General features: G+C 37.9%; 1 protein-coding gene across 2 annotated transcripts in view; it reads right to left on the reverse strand.

Moving 5' to 3' along the window:
* The window catches only part of ddhd1b (DDHD domain containing 1b), a 35877-nt gene extending 14973 nt beyond the window's left edge, over nt 1-20904 (reverse strand). For both annotated transcript variants that reach the window (XR_009806782.1, XM_061900423.1), the window contains exons 1-9: nt 19979-20904; nt 11484-11660; nt 11208-11336; nt 9008-9155; nt 8818-8927; nt 7407-7513; nt 6962-7218; nt 4390-4465; nt 4016-4165 (exon numbers count right to left, since the gene is read on the reverse strand). Coding sequence is in view for 1 of the 2 variants with exons in the window: in XM_061900423.1 (XP_061756407.1) it covers nt 4016-4165; nt 4390-4465; nt 6962-7218; nt 7407-7513; nt 8818-8927; nt 9008-9155; nt 11208-11336; nt 11484-11660; nt 19979-20627 (1803 nt within the window). In the remaining variant the exon portion in view is untranslated. The remainder of the gene's footprint in view (nt 1-4015; nt 4166-4389; nt 4466-6961; nt 7219-7406; nt 7514-8817; nt 8928-9007; nt 9156-11207; nt 11337-11483; nt 11661-19978) is intronic.
* Between the last annotated feature and the right edge of the window lie 596 nt (nt 20905-21500).

The raw sequence follows: 21500 nt of genomic DNA on the forward strand, positions 1-21500 counted from the left end.
CTTCACTGCACTGTCATCGAGGGGAATCTTGAAGCAACGACCCTGCCAGGTCACTTGCGAGCGAAAACAAATTTACACTTTTCACTGTGATTGTCGATTTCTATTTGTCCTCAAATTCATCAGTCTTCAATGTTGTCCAGCTTGCAATTTAGTCATGAACTATAAAAACCTTAGCTTACACGCTCTGCCCGCATCCTCCAGTCATTTGTGGCAGCTATGGGGTACCTTGAAGCTGCCTGCATCTTCCAATTTGTCAATACGCCAGGGCAACTTCAATCAGCTGATGTTCTGTTATCACGATAGGTTGATGTCTTCAAAGTTCTTGACTAAAAGAGTCGCCAGGGACTCTGCACTCCTCTTCCCCCAAGAATCTGTCGTGTGTCCAACAATAACTGTTCCGACAGGACAGGCAGGTTCCCCCAATCCCAGGATCTTGTCAATTTTGTTGAGAGGACAGATAATCAATTCCATTGTTTAGATTATGGAGAGCAGTGCAAAAAGAGGCTACACGAAAATTAAACAAGACAGGATGAGCTAAAGAGGCAAGCAGGGCAGATACAGAGAGGGGAAAGAGTGCGACCGCCTTTCCTTAGAGCCAGGAGAGAGTAACATATGCACAGTGCCCTCCAGAGGTATTGCAACATTGAGGACAATGTCCTCATTGTAGTTTAAGTGTGTGATGAAAATATTTATAATTTGCAGATATAACTTATGGGGGAAACCTAATATGAGTTTGTATATTATCATTAGTGCTCTAATGGTTGCATTTCAACAGTGTCATTCATGGATCGATCTGCCCTCTCCTTACGTATGCCTCACCGTTACACAGCAACAGACAACATTATATTATACTCTCTCTAGCCCTTATTATCTACATGTTGATTTTCTGTTAATAGATGTACACCTTATAGGATAGGATATTCTTTTTTCGACCCACAATGGGGAAAATATGTGGTTGCAGTGCAGATACTAAAAGTCCACAAAAAATATGACAAAAACACATGAACACAAGGAGACATCAATGAACACAAAGGACATAAAAAACAGCAAAAGAGCACAGAGCTCATGCAACTAGCTGCCACTTCAGAGGCGCCATTTCTACATACAACTACAGAGTAAAACACTCACAAAAAAGAGCAATAATAATACATATTGCACACGTTCCACCATACACAATCTCAACACCCACATACACCGCGGTGGCCTCTGCACTACTCAATGTCATCGTTAGAAACAGACCCAACAAAGCAACAAAGAGAGCCGACTCCGTCCTAGGTTGCCCACAAGCCCTCGGCCAATATCCAGTCCGCTCGGATGAGCGAGAATCCGTCCAGCTCATCCATCCAATGTTCAATGCTAGCTCCGCAGCCCGGTCTCTTCTTTAGCATCTCCTCTAGTCTCTTCAAGTGGACTCCGGTGTGGCAGACAGCCAGCAGCTGGTCTACAGTGCAAAGATGGCCATGGCCAAAACTCCCCCCAGGCAGATCCAAAACTTCACAAAAAAGCACCACAAAACACTGCAGAAGTGCCACCACACTATGTTGGGCAGTCTTTAAGGGATGGCATAGCTCGGTTCGTAGAGTGGCCGTGCCAGCAACTTGAGGATTCCAGGTTCGATTCCCGCTTCCGCCATCCTAGTCACTGCCGTTGTGTCCTTGGGCAAGACACTTTACCCAACTGCTCCCAGTGCCACCCACACTGGTTTAAATGTAACTTAGATAGAGAATAAATAGAAGTATTTTTTGTAAAGCGCTTTGAGTCACAAGAGAAAAAGTGCTATATAAATATAATTCACTTCACTTCACCCAAACTACAAGGCAAAAAACACATGAAAACAAGACAGAAACTTCAATAACCTAAAAGGAGGACACATATGAGTACGGGGCTCCTGTGACCAGCAGCCACTACAGCGGCCCCATCTTGAAAGAAAAAAAAGACACTTATTTATCGTATTGTTTCAAGCTAGCTAAGAAGTTAACTTATCGATTAGCATGCCTGCTCCTGACTTGTTCGCTGTGTGTAACACATTTAGCCTCACACTCCAGTGGTATTGTTACTTGATAATGCTAAGATACAAAGAAATGCTGTTTATTTGCCTCAATAGAGGTGATTATTAACTTAGGGAGCGGCCTCACATTGTGTATGTAGATACACAATTAGCTGTTAGCCGCCTATCAGCCAACAGAACAAAGATAAATAAAGTGTCAGCCAGAGGGGATTGACTTTTGTGATCAGCATTGGAAGATATTAATCCGTTGTGGCTGATCATTTACTTTTTCAGAAAAATCGATAAATACTAATAAGTGGCCGACCAAACGGAGCGTCCCTAATTGAGGTGAATTCAAAAGGGTACCTATAATGATTTTCCTCTTTTATGACCTATAAATGTTATTAAAATGTTGGATGATTGTGTCAAACATAACTAAAGCATCAAATCACAAGGTTCCTGCAGTTGGGTGTGAACTTTCATACTGTTTTGGATGCCTCTGTCCATAGTGTTTTGTAGTCTTTTTTTAAGTTTGGCTAAGTTGAGACGTCAAAGCGAGGTGGACCTACTTATTTGAACATTAGGAATGAATATGAATACTATGAGCCAGAGTGTAGGAAATCCTTCCCCAATCTGCTTCAAGCAGGGAGACAAAAAGCAGCTGTTTTGTCTTTGAGTGGACAGGTGTACCTAATGTTGTGACCGAGTGAATCTATACACTTTTTTTTAAGTTTATTTTTGACCACGTCTGGAAAACAAATAGCAGTGACATTCATCTATTAGACATAAATTTAAACAGTGTACATTTTCAAAAGTTAATTTTGACACTTTTGGAAATGGATGGTTGGGGAGAGCTTGAAATACAATTTAAGGGGAATGCTTCCACAAACTAATATTTTGTAGACACATGCAAAAGGTGGGTTTTAAATATGACTGTTAAGCAAAATTAAAGCAAAATGTACACTAAAGCACAACCAATGATGTAGACCACAAGGAAGTGTTTTCAATGTAAATTAAAATCATCATAGGTCCCCTTCATATTCTGAGGTTCAATGTTGACAATGTAAAATTGTTGACAAATATTTGTTACTGTTGTCACGTCACTTAAAATTGTATTGTAATGTTATTTACTTGTACCGCTAACAACCCACACGGGAACGTCCAGGGCCAATACATCCCAGATTTTACTGCAGAAGAAAATAAACAAAGGCAAAAAAAATGGCGAGTCATGAGCAAGATGCGGAGTAAGCTTTAGCTTTGATTGATTGATTAAGTAGTTTATTGACATGTTAAATAATTGAATCCATGTAATGCTTTAAAAAGGCGAATGGATGGCACAAAAAGCCAAAAGTGTTGTTTCTGTTGTGGTCCATAATGTTAAACTATGAAGCAATGATAAAATCATTATTTTCGTAGCATTTACACAACACATTTTTGTTTTTACAACCAATACCAGCAGTCTTTTTGCCACAAAAGGGATATACAAATATTTAAGTAGTGTGTTAGATGCCAGTGGTGAATCTTACATTGAGATGTACTCGTTTTATTTTTTCTGTTAAGAAGCAACAAGCAAAGAGTTGTGGAAATGCAATGTTTATGTTTAGATTTTGATTCCCAATAGTAAATGATAGCAAATAAAAAGCAATGCTAATGTTTTTACTTTGATAATGAATATTCATGTTTACTGTATTATTCCTGTAAGTGACTGATGGCAGCTAAATCATCTCAACAGTACAGGATTAAAATAGTTTTTATGTTTTTTTTAGTACAGAATTTAAGTTTACAGGATATTTTACACTATGTTTATTTATTTTTCACTGTGGTTGATTACTTTGTGTAATAAGGTAAAACTATTATTTTCTTAGTAATTTCATTTGTTCCAATTTACTGTAATACCTTTCGAAAATGAGTCAAAATCAAGTCATGAACTCAAAGTAAATAATATTTTGACTAGTCGAATATTAAAATAATTGTTAGTTGCAACTCAATTTTTTATGATTTTTTACAGTATAAAGAGAGTGAGCTCACCACTGGGTCTGTAGGATGAAATATGTTGAAGAGACGATTGCAGATTGAGGTAGGAAGTATATGGTCCTGGACACAATTACTTTCCGGACGGATGCCTCGCAATGCCAAGAATACTGCCAGAGGGGATCCCATGCAGAAGAAATTTTCCACCTGGGAGATTAGGAAAATGTAACATTAAACAATGCACTTAAATGGCATTCATCTGCTGGAGAGGATAGGTCATGATTATCACCATTCACTAATTTTAATATAGTACAGTATATCAGCAGTCATAATTAAGTATTTTTGCAGGCACCATGAACGTTGTGCTTCATGCATGTTTCTGAAGCATTAGGGTTTACTGCTGTGTTTACCTTTCATCAGGAAAAGATTACCTTAAACTTTAGAGCTGGAACTGCTACACATGACAAGGTCTGCAGACCCTGAAATTGGTCCTCCAAGTCCCTCAACCTGTAAAAAAAGAGGCAAAAACTATTTAAACGTTATGCTTACTTTAAAAACTGTCTGTGTGAGGTCGAAGGGTTTTGACTTAATAAACAGGTTTGGCGATTCCCACCATTAAAGGGTCATTTTAAAATCAATTTGGATCCCAGTGGGGCACTGTAGTAAGTTTATTTTCAAAAATCTATATGCCGAAAATTAAATACTAGACCCTCTTGCAATAACGATATACTATGACAAATTAATTGGAATATAGATGATAATAGAATTATTTTAACACGGGTTACAGAGGCTACTAATTTTACTGTTCATGTGTGCGGTAACATACATGCATAAATTGAACAAAGTACAACATTTGTGGTTGTATTATTTTGTCAAAACTATTAATAATCTACTAGCTAACATGTTTCTATCTACACTTATGTTAAAATGTAATAAGCACTTATATTATTGTTTGGATACTTTACATACATTTTGGGCAATACTACACATTCAGGCATTGATCTAAATATACCAAGTAGTTAACAGGGCAGCATTGGCCATATCAATGCTGGTACCATTACTTAACATTTTCAAGAACATTGAATGATTAAATTTTTTATCACAAATGACAATACCAATATGATATCAATGAAATATTAGAATTTTTTCCCCATTCACTTTTGTTACATACAATATTTTGATACAAATAAAATCAATAGTGAAAAATAACTAAACATTAGCAAAATCTACTATCTACAACACATTTAAAGCCTTTTGTTTCTCCCTTAAAGTGAAGTGAATTATATTTATATAGCGCTTTTCTCTAGTGACTCAAAGCACTTTACATATATCTAAGTTACATTTAAACCAGTGTGGGTGGCACCGGGAGCAGGTGGGTAAAGTGTCTTGCCCAAGGACACAACGGCAGTGACTAGGATGGCGGAAGCGGGAATCGAACCTGCAACCCTCAAGTTGCTGGCACGGCCACTCTACCAACCGAGCTATACCGCCCCAGTCCCTGAGCTTGTAAACAATAACAAAAACAACAAAAAAACATTTTGTGATAATACAAAATATCCAAATGACCATTGTCGTATGGACCATATACAGATACTATAGTTGTTATCTTTACTGTCAATATTTAGACTTGTATCGATCCACCCATCTCTGGTTACATTCAAGAGCTCTATGTTAGCTCCAACAAGGATTCTCAGTTTCCCCCAAATTGGCAAAATGCCTGTGGCACTGGGGGCGTGGCTAGAGGGTGTGGTGGGGGCGAGGTCATCATGACGGCATCGTACAATTTGCATAATATACAATGATGCATATATATTCTTTACTAAGGATAAAACAACGTACACTCATGTTTAAAAACAAATCAGTGTTTTTGTTACTTTTTAACATCGTATTGTTTTGCTCTATTTTTCATTTGTTGCTGCTTATTGTACAATATACTTAGTTAAGAATGTTTCAAGTGTCAAGAGATTTTTTGTGACTTTTTCTTGAATAAAAACAACTACCAACAAAACTACCTTCTTTTTCTGGTGTTATTGAAGAATGTACTCATGTTCAGACTACAGTACTTCTGTCGTCCATGTCCTCAACGTACAGTGTGCTCTGCAGCGAGCCTCTACTGTCCCAAAACACTCACTGAGGTCACACTTGCTTTGTGCAGCTGTGAGCCTTATCTCCTTAAAAACTTCCACTGTCCTGTTAGTATTTGCACACTGCACATTTTGTAAAACTCTTTCCGCGGGTATATCTGGGATATATTAAAGTACATCCACCTACCAGACCTGCTGCCTTGGCTTCAGACAATCCCATGTCAATCATAGTCAAATTAGCAGTACATGGCTAGAATGTGTTGTCACGATAGGGCAATAGAATTACAATCCCTTTGTCTGCCAAATAATGTATATCGTCTATATCGTGCATGTTTCAAACGTCGTAGAAGTAGATAGGAAGGCAAGATTGTTTATAAATATCTACAGAATCCCTCCACCGATTGATTTTAAAATTTCGGGACTTATGCAGGTATCAATGCAAAACAGCAGGTAAGAAAAGTTGGTTTTGCATGATAAGGCTCTTTGAAATAAACAATGATTTTTTTCTGATTACAATAGCTTTCATTCTTTTTTTCTAATAAGTGCACGTCATCAACATTGAAATTTACTATTTAAATGTGTGCATTAATAAAAAAAACAAAAAAACGTTATTCTAATTTTAGCTGTCCATCGCAACACAGATCATGGCACCCATGTGTATTTGTGCTCTATTGCAACAGCCGTGCGGAAACTATGTCCATGGGTACTCCTATTGGTCTGGATTTGATATATTTTAATTAGTAACACTCATTAAACAATTAATCGAAGCAACAGAATATAATTCGAAGCGTTTTTCTAATAGATTTAATTGATTAGTCGCTGCAGCCAGGATGGTCAGATGGTAAATTGTAAAAGTTGTGTTGACAATGGTGTAGTAGTATTAGTAGTAACAAACAACAAATATACAAAACAAAGATACCTGAGGCGAGTGAGTCTGAGCTGCTCCTGAAGGTGTCGCTCTTCGTCGTTCGGCCAGCGAGCCTCGGCTTCTTTTGGGTCTGGAACTTCTAGATGATGAAAGCGCACAGGGTCCCAGCCGGTCATTATGTCAAAGGTGATGACACAGCCCAACGAGTGTGAGACAATGGACACCTTCCCGTGTTTGTCAAAGTCTGGATTTCGCGAGCAGAAGAGCGAGTAAAGACGGTTGAGCTCCAGAGTCAGACCTCGGGTAATCTATGCACAATAACAACAAATATTTTTTGCGTATGAAAGATGACCACTGTTTACTGATGTGTATTTATGATAACCACTGTACGGTTTTGACATGTTTCTTTATTCCTTTTGAGACACACATCTTATAGCTATCCACAGGAAAGAGGAAGTGTACCTTAAGTTCTGCATAAACCCACAATGTAACTCACCTCATCTCTGTAAAGTGGACTGGTATAGTACATAATGTCCATGGCGCTGCTGTTTAACATGTCTCTGAGACCTCTTAACTTGTCAGGAGTGATGGAGTCCACTGTGTCTGCAAGAGCATGTTCAAAATACATCAAATATACTTCTGTGTCTGCAAGAGCATAGTCAAAGTCTGCATTATTGCATTCAAGCATGTAAATAAGCGATTCAGAGTCCAGCAAGACCCACAATGCAATGCGTTTTTACATCACACTTTCAAGTCCTTTAATATTATGTGTGCAAGAGCATGGTCAAAGTACATGAAATATATTAGTTTCTTGTACAAACAAGGTACTTGTAGTCGTGGGAGTGTGTTGTAGTTTATTGTAGTTTTAATACATGTAGTAGTGTACTTGTAGTTTTTGTTGTCATAGTAGAAGTGTAGAAGTGTGCTTTATTTTAGTCACAGTACTTGTAGAAGTGTAATTGTAGTTTCTAGTAGTTGTAGTGCACTACCTATAGTAGTAAAGTTTATTGGAGTTGTAGTATTTATAAATAGTTGAAATGGCTTAAAATTGAATGTTGTGATTAAATTGAAGGAAAATGAAAAAAAAAAATTTATTGGGACGGCGTGGCGCAGTGGGAGAGTGGCCGTGTGCAACCCGAGGGGCCCTGGTTCAAATCCCACCTAGTACCAACCTCGTCACGTCCGTTGTGTCCTGAGCAAGACACTTCACCCTTGCTCCTGATGGGTGCTGGTTGGCGCCTTGCATGGCAGCTCCCTCCATCAGTGTGTGAATGTGTGTGTGAATGGGTAAATGTGGAAGTAGTGTCAAAGCGCTTTGAGTACCTTGCAGGTAGAAAAGCGCTATACAAGTACAACCCATTTATCATTTATTTATCATTTGTAGTAGGGTATTGTAGTTCCTTGTTAATGTAATATTTGTAGTGATGTGTTGTATTTTCTCATAGATGTAGTACTTATAAAACTGTTCTAATGTAGTTCCTTGTAGTTGTACTGTTTGTAGTCGTGTATTTTAGTTGTAGTACTTGTAGTAATTTATTGTAGGTTTCTTTTTTAGTTTTTTTGTAGATGTAGTAATTGTAGTGTACTTGCAGTTTTGTGTAGTTGTTACAATTGTAGTAGTGTAATGTAATTTATTGTACTTGTTATGCTTGTAGTAATGTATTGGAGATACTTGTAGTTGTAGGAGTGGAATGCATTGTACGGTAGTTACTTATAGTTGTAGTAATGTATTGCAGTTTCTTGCAGTTGAAGTATTGTAGTTTATTGTAACCATAAATCACTTAAAAATAAATTATAATAAAACAGACCCTAAAGGGGGCTGGTAGAACACATAATCTCCACAAAGATGATCTATGTGCTGCTAGCACAATGCATTAAAAATGAGCATGCCAACAAGCGATGCATACCTCCATCAAGAGCCAGTTTGGACCTCCACTCAACAGGAAGAAACTCAACATGCTCTGTGGTGCGATTAGGAAAGTGTTTCTCCTCCATCTTTCTTGCGGCATCTCTCATCCTGCCAAGAGAACAAAATTACTGTCCACAATGATCTTGTCAGCATCCAGTTTAGGACTGGAGGCCTCTCAATTGTCTTACATGCTGGTGTTCCTAATAATGCGACCCTGGTCCATCTTCTGGCCAATGCCATGCACCACAAATACAAGATGGGTGGTTTCAGGTGGCGTGTCCTCCGGCGCTGCTTCCTCCACATACCCCCTATGGAGACGTGTCCCACTGCTCGAAGCTGTGGATACAGAAGACATATCAGCTCCTGTCCGGAGGTGATGGATGCTCTAGCCCAGGGGTGTCAAAGTCAAGGCCCGCAAGCCAGATCCGGCCTACGAATTAATTACATATGGCCCCCGGGATGATATTTGATTAGTAATAGAATTGGCCCGCAGGCCACAACCGCCGGCTGCTGTTTTGCACACACAAATACTCCATCAAAATAGGGTCCCACTTTTCTGTCAGCGTTTTGAAAACAAATGATAAATGTTTTTATTAAATGTTATTATCCTGTTATATCTCACAGTCTATATGGAAAAAGGTTGTCAAAAACAATACTTAATTCATTAAAAATATATATACAAAAGAAAACACATTTTTATGCATATGTAAATGTATTCAGTTATAAACAATCATTCACTTTCTTCTTTCCTTCATGGATCTAAACTTTACCGCTACCGGTATTTTTTTCTGTATTTTTATTGTAATATTTTCAGAATGGGTTTGTTCTATTTTTAAACTAAGACAAAGAAAACAATCTGAAGTTGTCTTTATTTTTAACTTTTAATGCCATGATTTTTATAGTCTGGCCCGCATGTGCACAGATTTTCCTCCATGCGGCCCCTGAGCTATAATGAGTTTGACACCCCTGCTCTACCGGTAATAAGGTTGGGACAATAAACATGAACCTGTGAACCCCTCGGGTTATTTAGTAAAAACCCATAAAACAGTACAAAAAAACTGACATACAGTAGAATTCAAACTAACATACATTCAAAGTGAACACTATGTGTTGGACCCAAAGGAGGTAATATTTTTTTTTTTAATTCTAATGGCTGCTTATAACGAGCGTGAAGTCCAGCACATAACGTGATACTTTAAGATAACTAGGGAACTACAAACCATGCGGATAAATACAAAAAGGCAAATTAATTTAACTATTTAATATGTCTACAAAAGGAAAAAAAGCTAGACCAAAGGGCAGATGGAGCGAAGAAACAAGGCTGGCAGGAAGACAAGGAAATGAGAAAAGGACAATGCATAAACATTGTGACTCGACAAAAAAACAGAATAGGAATACTTCATGTGCGATAAAAGATGCTGCCGGCAAAATACAAAGAAGGGGAGGAGGATGAAGAACAATCTGGCGTCTTCAAGCTTAAATCAATCAATCAATCAATCAAAGGGGTCATATTACGATTTAATTTTTTTTGTTCATTTAAAACACTTCCTTATGGTCTACATAACATGTAATGATGGGTTTTTGGTCAAAATGTTGCATAGATTACGTTTTTCAGACCATCTTTAGGTTTCTTTCTGACTGTCTCTTCAGGATGCACCGTCTTGTGGACGGTCTTATTTACGTGGCTCACCTTTGACAGTGTCTCCTCCAAGCCAGCCATGTTGTACTTTTTAGTGTTTCCATATAGAGCAGAGCTGGGCAAATATTTTGACTCGGGGGCCATGGTCTGCTATAGTCTACTGACAGATATAAGTTACAACTATACCCTACTTTGTATTACAAATGGCAACAGTGGATGATTTTAACATGTATGTAAATGTACAAACTAGTCTGCCCCACAACAGGAGGATATGACTAAAGCGTCTGAAAAACAATGGCGAACTAGCACAAAGCACTTTGGGTGAATTTAGACCATATATGAATAATTCGCTGACGTCACCAATGGGAAAAACGTGACTAATGGGGCAAATCTCAAACTGATTGTTTAGCAGAAGTATGAAGGAAGGCAAGAATGTTTTATAAATGTGTCCCCTTAGAGCCGCTGTGTTTAAGAGTAACATTAATTGAAAAGCTGTTGCGTGTGTGCCTTTTTGCTGGAAGTAAGGTTATCTGGGGAGGAACTATAAAGAGATTCCAATAAGGTGAAGGAATCTAAAATAAAAGAGAGGAACACGGGACTCAAGATCTTGACTTTGTTTTCCTTCAATATTAATCCGTGGTTGTTTAGTAACACAAAAATGTTGAAGTTTTGCAATCACCACCACTACGACTTTACTTTATAGCACTACTTTGTAACAATATTCATGCTTCACAACCTTCGCCATGTACCTTTAGAAAAGCCCAGTTTCTGAGTGACTGTTCGTGCAATCTTGGAGGTGGTGGCATCACTATACAGGTACATCTCGTCCACACTGTGCCAGTCAACATGGCTCCGACTCAGCTTCAGACTGTGAACGGCTAACATGAATGAACACTGTCGTAAATATGTAGTATGCTGCATGTAAGGCTTTTTAAAAAGTGTATGTGTTAAAAAAATTATACTGAAAAAAAAAATCACTTGCCAGCATATCAAACCACTATAAGAGATGATGTTTCATAGCTTACCGTCTTTGCTGTCCACTGTGGTGGCCACTGTCTCCATTTCATAAGTATCTTTCATCTGTTGCCCTCGGAAACGGCCAAGATGATCCTGCTCTATCATGTCACTCTCATCCTCCTCCAAAGGAAGCCATGTTCCATCAGTGAACCACTGACCCCTCATCACAGGAATACGCTCTTGTTCTACGATAAAATGATGGCCAACAGACTGTTAGACTTACTTATTTTGTCTTGATGCTTAATTACTTTATATACCGTATATATATATATATATATATACAAACCCCGTTTCCATATGAGTTGGGAAATTGTGTTGGATGTAAATATGAACGGAATATAACGATTTGCAAATCATTTTCAAACATATATATACATATGTATATGTATATATATATATATATATATATATATATGTACATACCTCGGTTCAGAGGTCACGGTTCGGTTCATTTTCGGTACAGTAAGAAAAAAACAAAATATCAATTGTTTGATTATTTATTTAACAAATTTGCTAAATCTTCCACCAAAAATATTTTGATGTGAAGTAATCGGAAACTTGGATAGGTCAGTAATTCATAATAACATTGATTTTGATTCAAAATTATGTTTTGAGCAATGACAGTTTGAAAGAAAAAAACCAGCTTTGTTAATTAGACAACGTTGCAACTTTTTCTAAATTACATTTAGCCTTTAAGCTTTTTTATTTCACTTTTGTTTATGTTATTGTTTATTTTAATAGTATTTTTAGAATGTGCCATGGGCCTTTAAAACATTAAGTGTGTGCCGCAAATGGCCTCCGGGGCACACTTTTGACACCTCTGCTATAGATATTAAAAAATTAAATCAGAGCCTGGCGACACATGCATGTTTATCATAACTCTCTCGCTCCGTCTGTCTCTGTCCCCTCCCTCACGAATGCTGCTGTGTGCACAAATTGTCTTGTTTTGAACCCTTTCTTAACCTTGAACATACATTGAAAATACACGCAACCCTAACTTAAAATGCCGGACATTTGAGGCATTTAAGAAACTCCACCAGGACAGCCCCGCAAAAGAGGACATGTCCGGTGAAAAGAGGAGGTATGGTCAGTCTATCATAGCCCAGTCGTTGCTAGCATGCCGTGTGTTGTTGTTTTTTTGATTGATTGAAACTTTTATTAGTAGATTGCACAGTACAGTACATATTCCGTACAATTGACCACCAAATGGTAACACCCCAATAAGTATTTCAATCTGTTTTAAGTCGGAGTCCACGTAAATCAATTCAAGGTGCCTCGTAGGGGTGCAACGGATCAAAAAACTCACGGATTGGATAATTTTTTTCGGATCAGCAAAAAAAAAAAAAAAAAAAAGACAAGACAAATAAACAGAAGTTTTGCCGTTTTGTTTTGTAACACTTTTAAATTATTAAATTCAAATATATAAAATCTAGTTCAAGTGCACAAGGCATAATATCTTTTTTTAACATAATAATGAAAAACAGTGCCACATAAAAAGGGATTTCTCCTTTCCTCCACTCAGGGGCGTCGCCAGACATATTTCACTGGGGCACATGCCCCACTGTTGATCTGCAGTGCCCCAGTAAAAATTTCACCAATAAAAAAAAAAAATCGCTTCAGAGTTTTAAGTCTACATAACATAGACAACAGCGCACATACTACTTAGTATGGTAATTGATTGCTACTGTAGTCACTCCATGAAACAGTGAGCACATGGCTACTTAATATGGTAATTTATTCACGTGTGGATCAGACTTCGGTTGAGAGAGAGAGAGAGAGAGAGAGAGAGAGACGGAGGCGATGCGAATCACTGCTGAGGTAGGTAACGTTAGCCAACAACAATTTGTTAATAACATTATTTTGATTTTGATTTGACTCAAACTGTAACTCCTAGATGGATTTAAGAAAGTTTTTCGCCCGCAGCAGAGAAGAAGCGAGGAATGAGAGATGTAAGTGAAGTCCTAGCTAGCTAGGCAACTTCATTGTCTTAAGTTGATGCTAAGTTAGCTAACATTATTCTTTGTATCAGACAAACATATTCATTTGCTGTACCAGCTGTCGGGGGAATTTCCAATGAACATGAAACATAATGTTGGTTATTGTCTGCTGGTTCTGCATCAATGATGATTTGGAGTAAGCATGTGTGAGTTGAGTGCTTCTCAAATGGTTTATCTTCAGGAAGAAAAACATTTTTCCATATCATCAAGTCGTGAGCCAAATTTCTGAATCATTCAATCAATCAATCAATGTTTATTTATATAGCCCTAAATCACAAATGTCTCAAAGGACTGTACAAACCATTACGACTACGACATCCTCGGAAGAACTCACAAAAGGGCAAGGAAAACTCACACCCAGTGTTTATTTCACAGAAAAATAGCACAGTACACTTGTCTTGTTAATCGGTGTGACTGACTAAAATAATCTTGTTTTGTCACCAGAAAAATGGCTACAGCTAAAGCATCTGGTTTTGTTTCCAGAAAAAATAGTAACATTTCTGTTTTTTTTGTTTTTTTTTCAGAAAAATGGCTGAAAATATCGGGTTTTGTTGCCCCATTTAGATTTTTTAAAAATATATTTCCATGTCTGTCCTGAGTCCTCCTCCAACTTGTTAGTCGGTTTGCCTTTTGCTAAAATACTCACTAATAGTCACTAGAAAAATGGCTAAAAATATCTGGTTTTGTTGCCACAATTTGATTTTTTTCTCCCTAAACTTTTTTTTTTTTCATGCAAACATCTGACTGCGACTCACTGAAAATGACACACAATCCACTTTTATGTCACGACCCAGCAGTTGGGAACCACTGGTCAACTGTATAACAGTTACTGTAATATTTCCATGTCTGTCCAGAATGATTGACCACTTTGCAAAAATGAAAACGAGACGTTACAGTTTACTTCTCAGAAAATGATTCCCTGAACAGACACACAACAGTTGTTCATTTATTCTACTACTGTGGCTTTATTGTTTTGTGTATATTTTATAGTTTTGTGTATCTGAAATAGGATTAACCACATTGCCATAAATGGAAATTAAATAATATAAAAGAACCCAGAGATGTAGGGGTGCTTTATTTTTTGTTTTACTTTTGTAGATGTTAATTTTGCAGATGATTACTGCAATAAATATTTCAAAAAGATTCATTGCTCTTCCCTTTTGCTTTTACCAGTAGCAGTTTAGAAGTCTGGAGTAAAAAAGTGCACAAGTAGGTCAAATGCATTAGTTCATTTCAGGTGGTTAATCAAAGATCCATACAACATAATCTGATATGATTTCATAGTTTAAAGCACTATTTATGTATTTTTTATGATAAATAAGTGCTAAAAATGTTTTTGCTTGCGCGCTTTGCACGCTCACATGAATTATTTGTGCCCCAGTACAGTATTAGGTCTAGTGACGCCCCTTCCTCCACTGCTTGTGTGTGTACCTGCGCAAGGTGACTCTCGTAGAGGGGGCGTGTCTTCTCATCTCCCACCATGCTGTGATGAAATGAGCGCTTATGGTCACATAGTTCCCCTGGACATCCACCCTTCTGTCGTGAGCGCAACAGATGACGCTCGGGATAGTTCGTCCACAATTTTTTTTTCTCTTGCTCATAAAAATATGGCACAATCTTATCGTTGACGTTGGTGCGCGACGGGATGTCGTAATGTGGCTGAAGCACTTTAAGCATGTGTTTAAAACCCTCGTTTTGCACAATGGAGTCTGCACCTATAAACACACCGATTAATTGGCACGGGGCGTTCAAGTTCTTCCGTTACTCCGCTCACCATTACCACGCTGTGCGAACAACTTTTTTTTTTTTCATAAATCGACCGCAGATCACGTGTGGGCCGAACCGAAGATATTGATCCGAACGGATCACGGATCAATGTTGATCCGTTGCACCACAAGTGCCTCGGTGTGCATTGTTTACAAAACTTGCCCTACTTAATATGTCCGTGTCGTTCGGTACACCTTCGAACTGAACCGAAACCCCCGTACCGAATCGGTTCAATACAAATACACGTACCGTTACACCCCTAATATATATATAAACAAATTATATATATATATATATATATATATATATATATATATTTATCCATTCATCCATCCATCCATCTATTTCCTACCGCTTATTCCCTTTGGGGTCGCGGGGGGTGCTGGTGCCTATCTCAGCTACAATCGGGCGGAATATATATATATACATATATATATACAAATATATATATATACATATACATATATATACAAATATATATATACATATACATATATATATACATATACATATATATATACATATACATATACATATACATATACATATACATATACATATATATATATATATATATATATATATACATATACATATACATATACATATACATATATATATATATATATATATATATATATATATATATATATATATATATATATATATATATATATATATATATATATGGGCATCACGGTGGCAGAGGGGTTAGTGCGCCTGCCTCACAATACGAAGTTCCTGCAGTCCTGGGTTCAAATCCAGGCTCGGGATCTTTCTGTGTGGAGTTTGCATGTTCTCCCCGTGAATGCGTGGGTTCCCTCCGGGTACTCCGGCTTCCTCCCACTTCCAAAGACATGCACCTGGGGATAGGTTGATTGGCAACACTAAAATGGCCCTAGTGTGTGAATGTGAGTGTGAATGTTGTCTGTCTATCTGTGTTGGCCCTGTGGTGAGATGGCGACTTGTCCAGGGTGTACCCCGCCTTCCGCCCGATTGTAGCTGAGATAGGCGCCAGCACCCCCCGCAACCCCGAAAGGGAATAAGCGGTAGAAAAAGGATGGATGGATATATATATATATATATATATATATATATATATATATATATATATATATATATATATATATATATATATATATATATATATATATATATATATATATATATATATATATATATATATATATATATATATATATATATATATATATATATATATATATTGTGTATATATATTATATACATATATATATACATATATTAGGGCTGCAAATCTTTGGGTGTCCCACGATTTGATTCAATATCGGTTCTTGGGGTCACGATTCGATAATATATCGATTTTTTTCGAGTCAACGCAATTCTCGATTCAAAAACCATATTTTTCCAATTCAAAACGATTCTGTATTCATTCAATACAAAGATTTCAGCAGGATCCACCCCAGTCTGCTCACATGCAAGCATAGTAGATTTTTTTTTTAATATTTTATAATTGTAAAGGACAATGTTTTATCAACTGATTGCAATAATGTAAATTTGTTTTAACTATTAAACAAACCAAAAATATGACTTATTTTATCTTTGTGAAAATATTGGACACAGTGTTTTTTATCAACCAAACAAAACAATACACAGCAATACCATAACAATGCAATCCAATTCCAAAACCAAACCTGACGCAGCAACACTCAGAACTGCAATAAACAGAACAATTGAGAGGAGGCACAAACGCGACACAGAACAAACCAAAAGTAGTGAAACAAAAATGAATATTATCAACAACAGTATCAATCCATTCAACCTTTTTCTACCGCTTATTCCCTTTGGGGTCGCGGGGGGCGCTGGCGCCTATCTCAGCTACAATCGGGCGGAAGGCAGAGTACACCCTGGACAAGTCGCCACCTCATCGCAGGGCCAACACAGATAGACAGACAACACTCACACTCACATTCACACACTAGGGCCAATTTAGTGTTGCCAATCAACCTATCCCCAGGTGCATGTCTTTGGAAGTGGGAGAAAGCCGGAGTACCCGGAGGGAACCCACGCATTCACGGGGAGAACATGCAAACTCCACACAGAAAGATCCCGAGCCTGGGATTGAACCCAGGACTGCAGGACCTTCGTATTGTAAGGCAGACGTACTAACCCCTCTGCCACCGTGAAGCCCCAACAGTATCAATATTAGTTATAATTTTAGCATAGCTTTGATTAAAAATCCCTCATTTATGTTATCATTAGACATTTATAAAAAATAAAAGAAAACAACAATAGTGTCACAGTGGCTTACACTTGCATCGCATCTCATTAGCTTGACAACACACTGTGTCCTATGTTTTCACAAAGATAAAATAAGTCATATTTTTGGTTTGTTTAATAGTTAAAACAAAATTACATTATTGCAATCAGTTGATAAAACATTGTCCTTTATAATTATAAAAGCTTTTTGCAAAAATCTACTACTCTGCTAGCATGTCAACAGACTGGGGTAGATCCTGCTGAAATCCTATGTATTGAATGAATACAGAATTGTTTTGAATCGGGAAAATATATTTTTTGAATCGAGAATCGCGTTGAATTAAAAACATCGATATATTATCGAATCACGACCCCAAGAATCGATATTGAATCGAATCGTGGGACACCCAAAGATTCGCAGCCCTAATATATACCTAATATATATTTACCCCAAAGGGGAATAAGCGGTAGAAAATGTGTATATATATATATATATATATATATATATATATATATATATATATATATATATATATATATATATATATATATATATATATATAAATGTATATATACACACATACATACACACACACACATAAAATCCCCTGATGAGCGAAATAGGTTTGTAGGAATTTTTTTGGCCTCCGTGTTTTTGCCTGACCTAACGTACTTAAACAAACATATACTGTATACATGTACACACATATACATATTGATATACACATACATTTAAATATACACACATACAGTTGTGATCAAAATTATACAACCCCCACACAATTTTGGTGTTTTAGCAAGTAGGACATTTATTCCGTATTTTGTTTATAGTCATATCAAATAAAGATGCATTAAATAGACAAATGCAACTTGAATTACAACATTATATTTTGTAACATACCAAACAGTGTCATTTCTCTTAATATCTCATTGACAAAATTATTCAACCCCTTGAAGATCATAACTCTTAACAACAAAATTTGAATAAGGTCTTTTCAATCAAGTGTTGCTAACACCTGTAGATGTAATTAGAACCATAACAAGAACAATTAAACTGATTGAAAAAGACTGTGACGCTCAGCTTCTTGTAGATGGTCAATGGTGTATTTGCAACATGGTGAAGTCCAGGGAGTGGTCAAAGAAGTCAAGAGAGGAGGTCATTTCTCTTCATAAGAAAGGATATGGATATAAGAAAATAGCAAAGACATTACACATTCCAAGAGACACAGTTGGGAGCATATTTTGCAAGTTTAAAGCTAGAGGCACAGTGGAAACACTACCTGGGCTTGGTAGAAAGAGGATGCTGTGTGCAACTGCTGTCCGGTATTTGAAGCGTACAGTGGTGAAAACCCCCCGGGTAACAGCTGATGAACTACGACAGGACATTGCAGAGGGGGGAACGCAGGTTTCGTCGCAATACGAGATGAAGGCCTCCATGCCAGAACTCCCAGGCGCACCCCACTTCTGACTACCAGGAACAAGAAAAATTGACTCCAGTAGGCCAAAAATCATCTGGACAAACCCCAAAGGTTTTGGGAAACTGTTCTATGGAGTGATGAGACAAAAGTGGAACTCTTTGGGCCTATGAATCAACATTATGTCTGGAGGAGAAAAAATGAAGCTTACAAAGCGAAGAACACCTTGCCTACTGTTAAGCAAGGTGGGGGTTCAATCATGCTCTGGGGCTGTTTCTCTGCCTCAGGTACCGGGAATCTCCAGCGCGTTCAAGGCATTATGAATTCTATTTCCTACCAGGATATATTAGCTGCAAATGTCATGAAGTCAGTGACGAAGCTGAGGCTTGGGAGACGTTGGACCTTCCAACAGGACAACGATCCCAAGCATACCTCCAAATCAACATCAGAGTGGTTGCAGAAGAAGGGCTGGAAGACTCTGGAGTGGCCTTCACAGTCGCCAGACCTAAATCCTATAGAAAACCTGTGGTGGGACTTGAAGAAGGCAGTTGCAGCACGCAAGCCCAAGAATATGAATGAACTGGAGGCCTTTGCCCAAGAGGAATGGGCTAAAATACCTGTAGATCATTGCAAGAAGCGTGTGTCCGGTTATGTATCACGTTTGAAGGATGTAATTACTGCCAAAGGGTGTTCTACTAAGTACTAAAGATGCATGTAACTAGGGGGTTGAATAATTTTGTCAATGAGATATTAAGAATAATGTCCTTTTTTGGTATTTTGTAAAATACAGCATTACAATTTAAGTTGCATTTGTCTATTTGACACATCTTTATTTGATATGACTATAAACAAAATACGGAATAAATGTCCAACTTGCTAAAACATCAAAATTGTGTGGGAATTGAATAATTTTTATCACAACTGTATATATGTATACACATATAATATATATATATATATATATATATATATATATATATATATATATATATATATATATATATATATATACATATATTATATATATAATATATATACATATATTATATATCTATTGTAATCATAAATTAAAAATAAAGTGCTTACGGTTCCAGTAAACGGGATAGCATTCCTTATCCCGGATGTCCACTTCATAAAGTCCTCCCCTCACACACACCGCATCTACGCTGACGTGGTCCTTCCTCTCCTCCAAAGCGGAGCCCGCATCCACCACCCACTCCGCGCACTGGACCTCCCCGCTCCTGGCGGCTGCTTTGCCCTCGGCCTCGACCAGATCACACCGGTACTGCTCGTAGGCAGTCTCGATTTTTAAAGAGTCGTGTCCGACAAACGGCTTCCAGGTCCGCTTGTCCTCTTTGTAGAACCACCGCACCTCCTCCGGGCCCAGTTCCGTGACGATCTCTCCCCGGTGGCGGGAGCTGTTGGACCGTATTCGCTTCTTGGCGGTGACGCTGCCGTCACTCTCGGCGTAATTCGGCTCGATGTCCAGATAGGACGACGCCGGATATTCGTCCCCATCCAGGCCGAGCATCATGCCGTCCTGGGGTACAAGCGGCAGGTGTCTGCTGTCCATGCCGGGCTCCACCGGGTCGCCCGAGCCCGTTTCTGCTTCCAACGGGTCGTCGTCGTAGCCCGACACGAACACATCGTTCGCCATGTCCCACTCGTTACTACTCACCGAGTTGTTTTCGGAGCTCTGCTGGCGGAGGCTCGCTTTGTCCTTCATGTTGCTCATTCTTCTTCGCCCCGGAACTCTTTCCGCACGAGTCGAGGTCACAATGTGGAACAACGTGCTGCTACACAGCTTCTAACATCTGGAACATCTGACGTCATTGGCTCGCACGTAATTCCAATGAAACAAAATCATCTTCTCTTTTGAGCCTTTTCACTTGTCACGTTGGAGGAAATAAAATGTCTACTAACGTTACTTTTTGTTGTAAATACGGAAAGATGCTGGATTTTAACGTCGTCAGCGCTGGGAATACCGTGAATGACAGGAGAGGTTCCTGTTTGACCCATCCAAATAAAAGCCGCATTAACCAGATGCACATGTGTCAGTCGTAATATGTCCACTGGTGAAAACTCACACTCGTACACATAAGCCATGAAATTAATGAAAATTTCTAATTTATGAAAAACCACTTTATTTCCAATGATTAAAATGCTTCGAATTAGCTGCATATGTATACTTTGAAATTTAGATTTGTAATGGTCCAGCGAAGGGGCGTCACTAGACCTAATACTGTACTGGGGCACAAATAATTCATGTGAGCGTGCAAAGCGCGCAAGCAAAAACATTTTTAGCACTTATTTATCATAAAAAATACATAAATAGTGCTTTAAACTATTAAATCATATCAGATTATGTTGTATGGATCTTTGATTAACCACCTGAAATGAACTAATGCATTTGACCTACTTGTGCACTTTTTTTACTCCGGACTTCTAAACTGCTACTGATAAAAGCAAAAAGGAAGAGCAATGATCTTTTTGAAATATTTATTGCAGTAATCATCTGCAAAATTAACATCTACAAAAGTAAAACAAAAAATAAAGCACCCCTACATCTCTGGGTTCTTTTATATTATTTAATTTCCATTTATGGCAA

Source organism: Nerophis ophidion, linkage group LG05, assembly GCF_033978795.1.
Source record: "Nerophis ophidion isolate RoL-2023_Sa linkage group LG05, RoL_Noph_v1.0, whole genome shotgun sequence".
NCBI classification, from domain to species: Eukaryota; Metazoa; Chordata; class Actinopteri; order Syngnathiformes; family Syngnathidae; genus Nerophis; species Nerophis ophidion.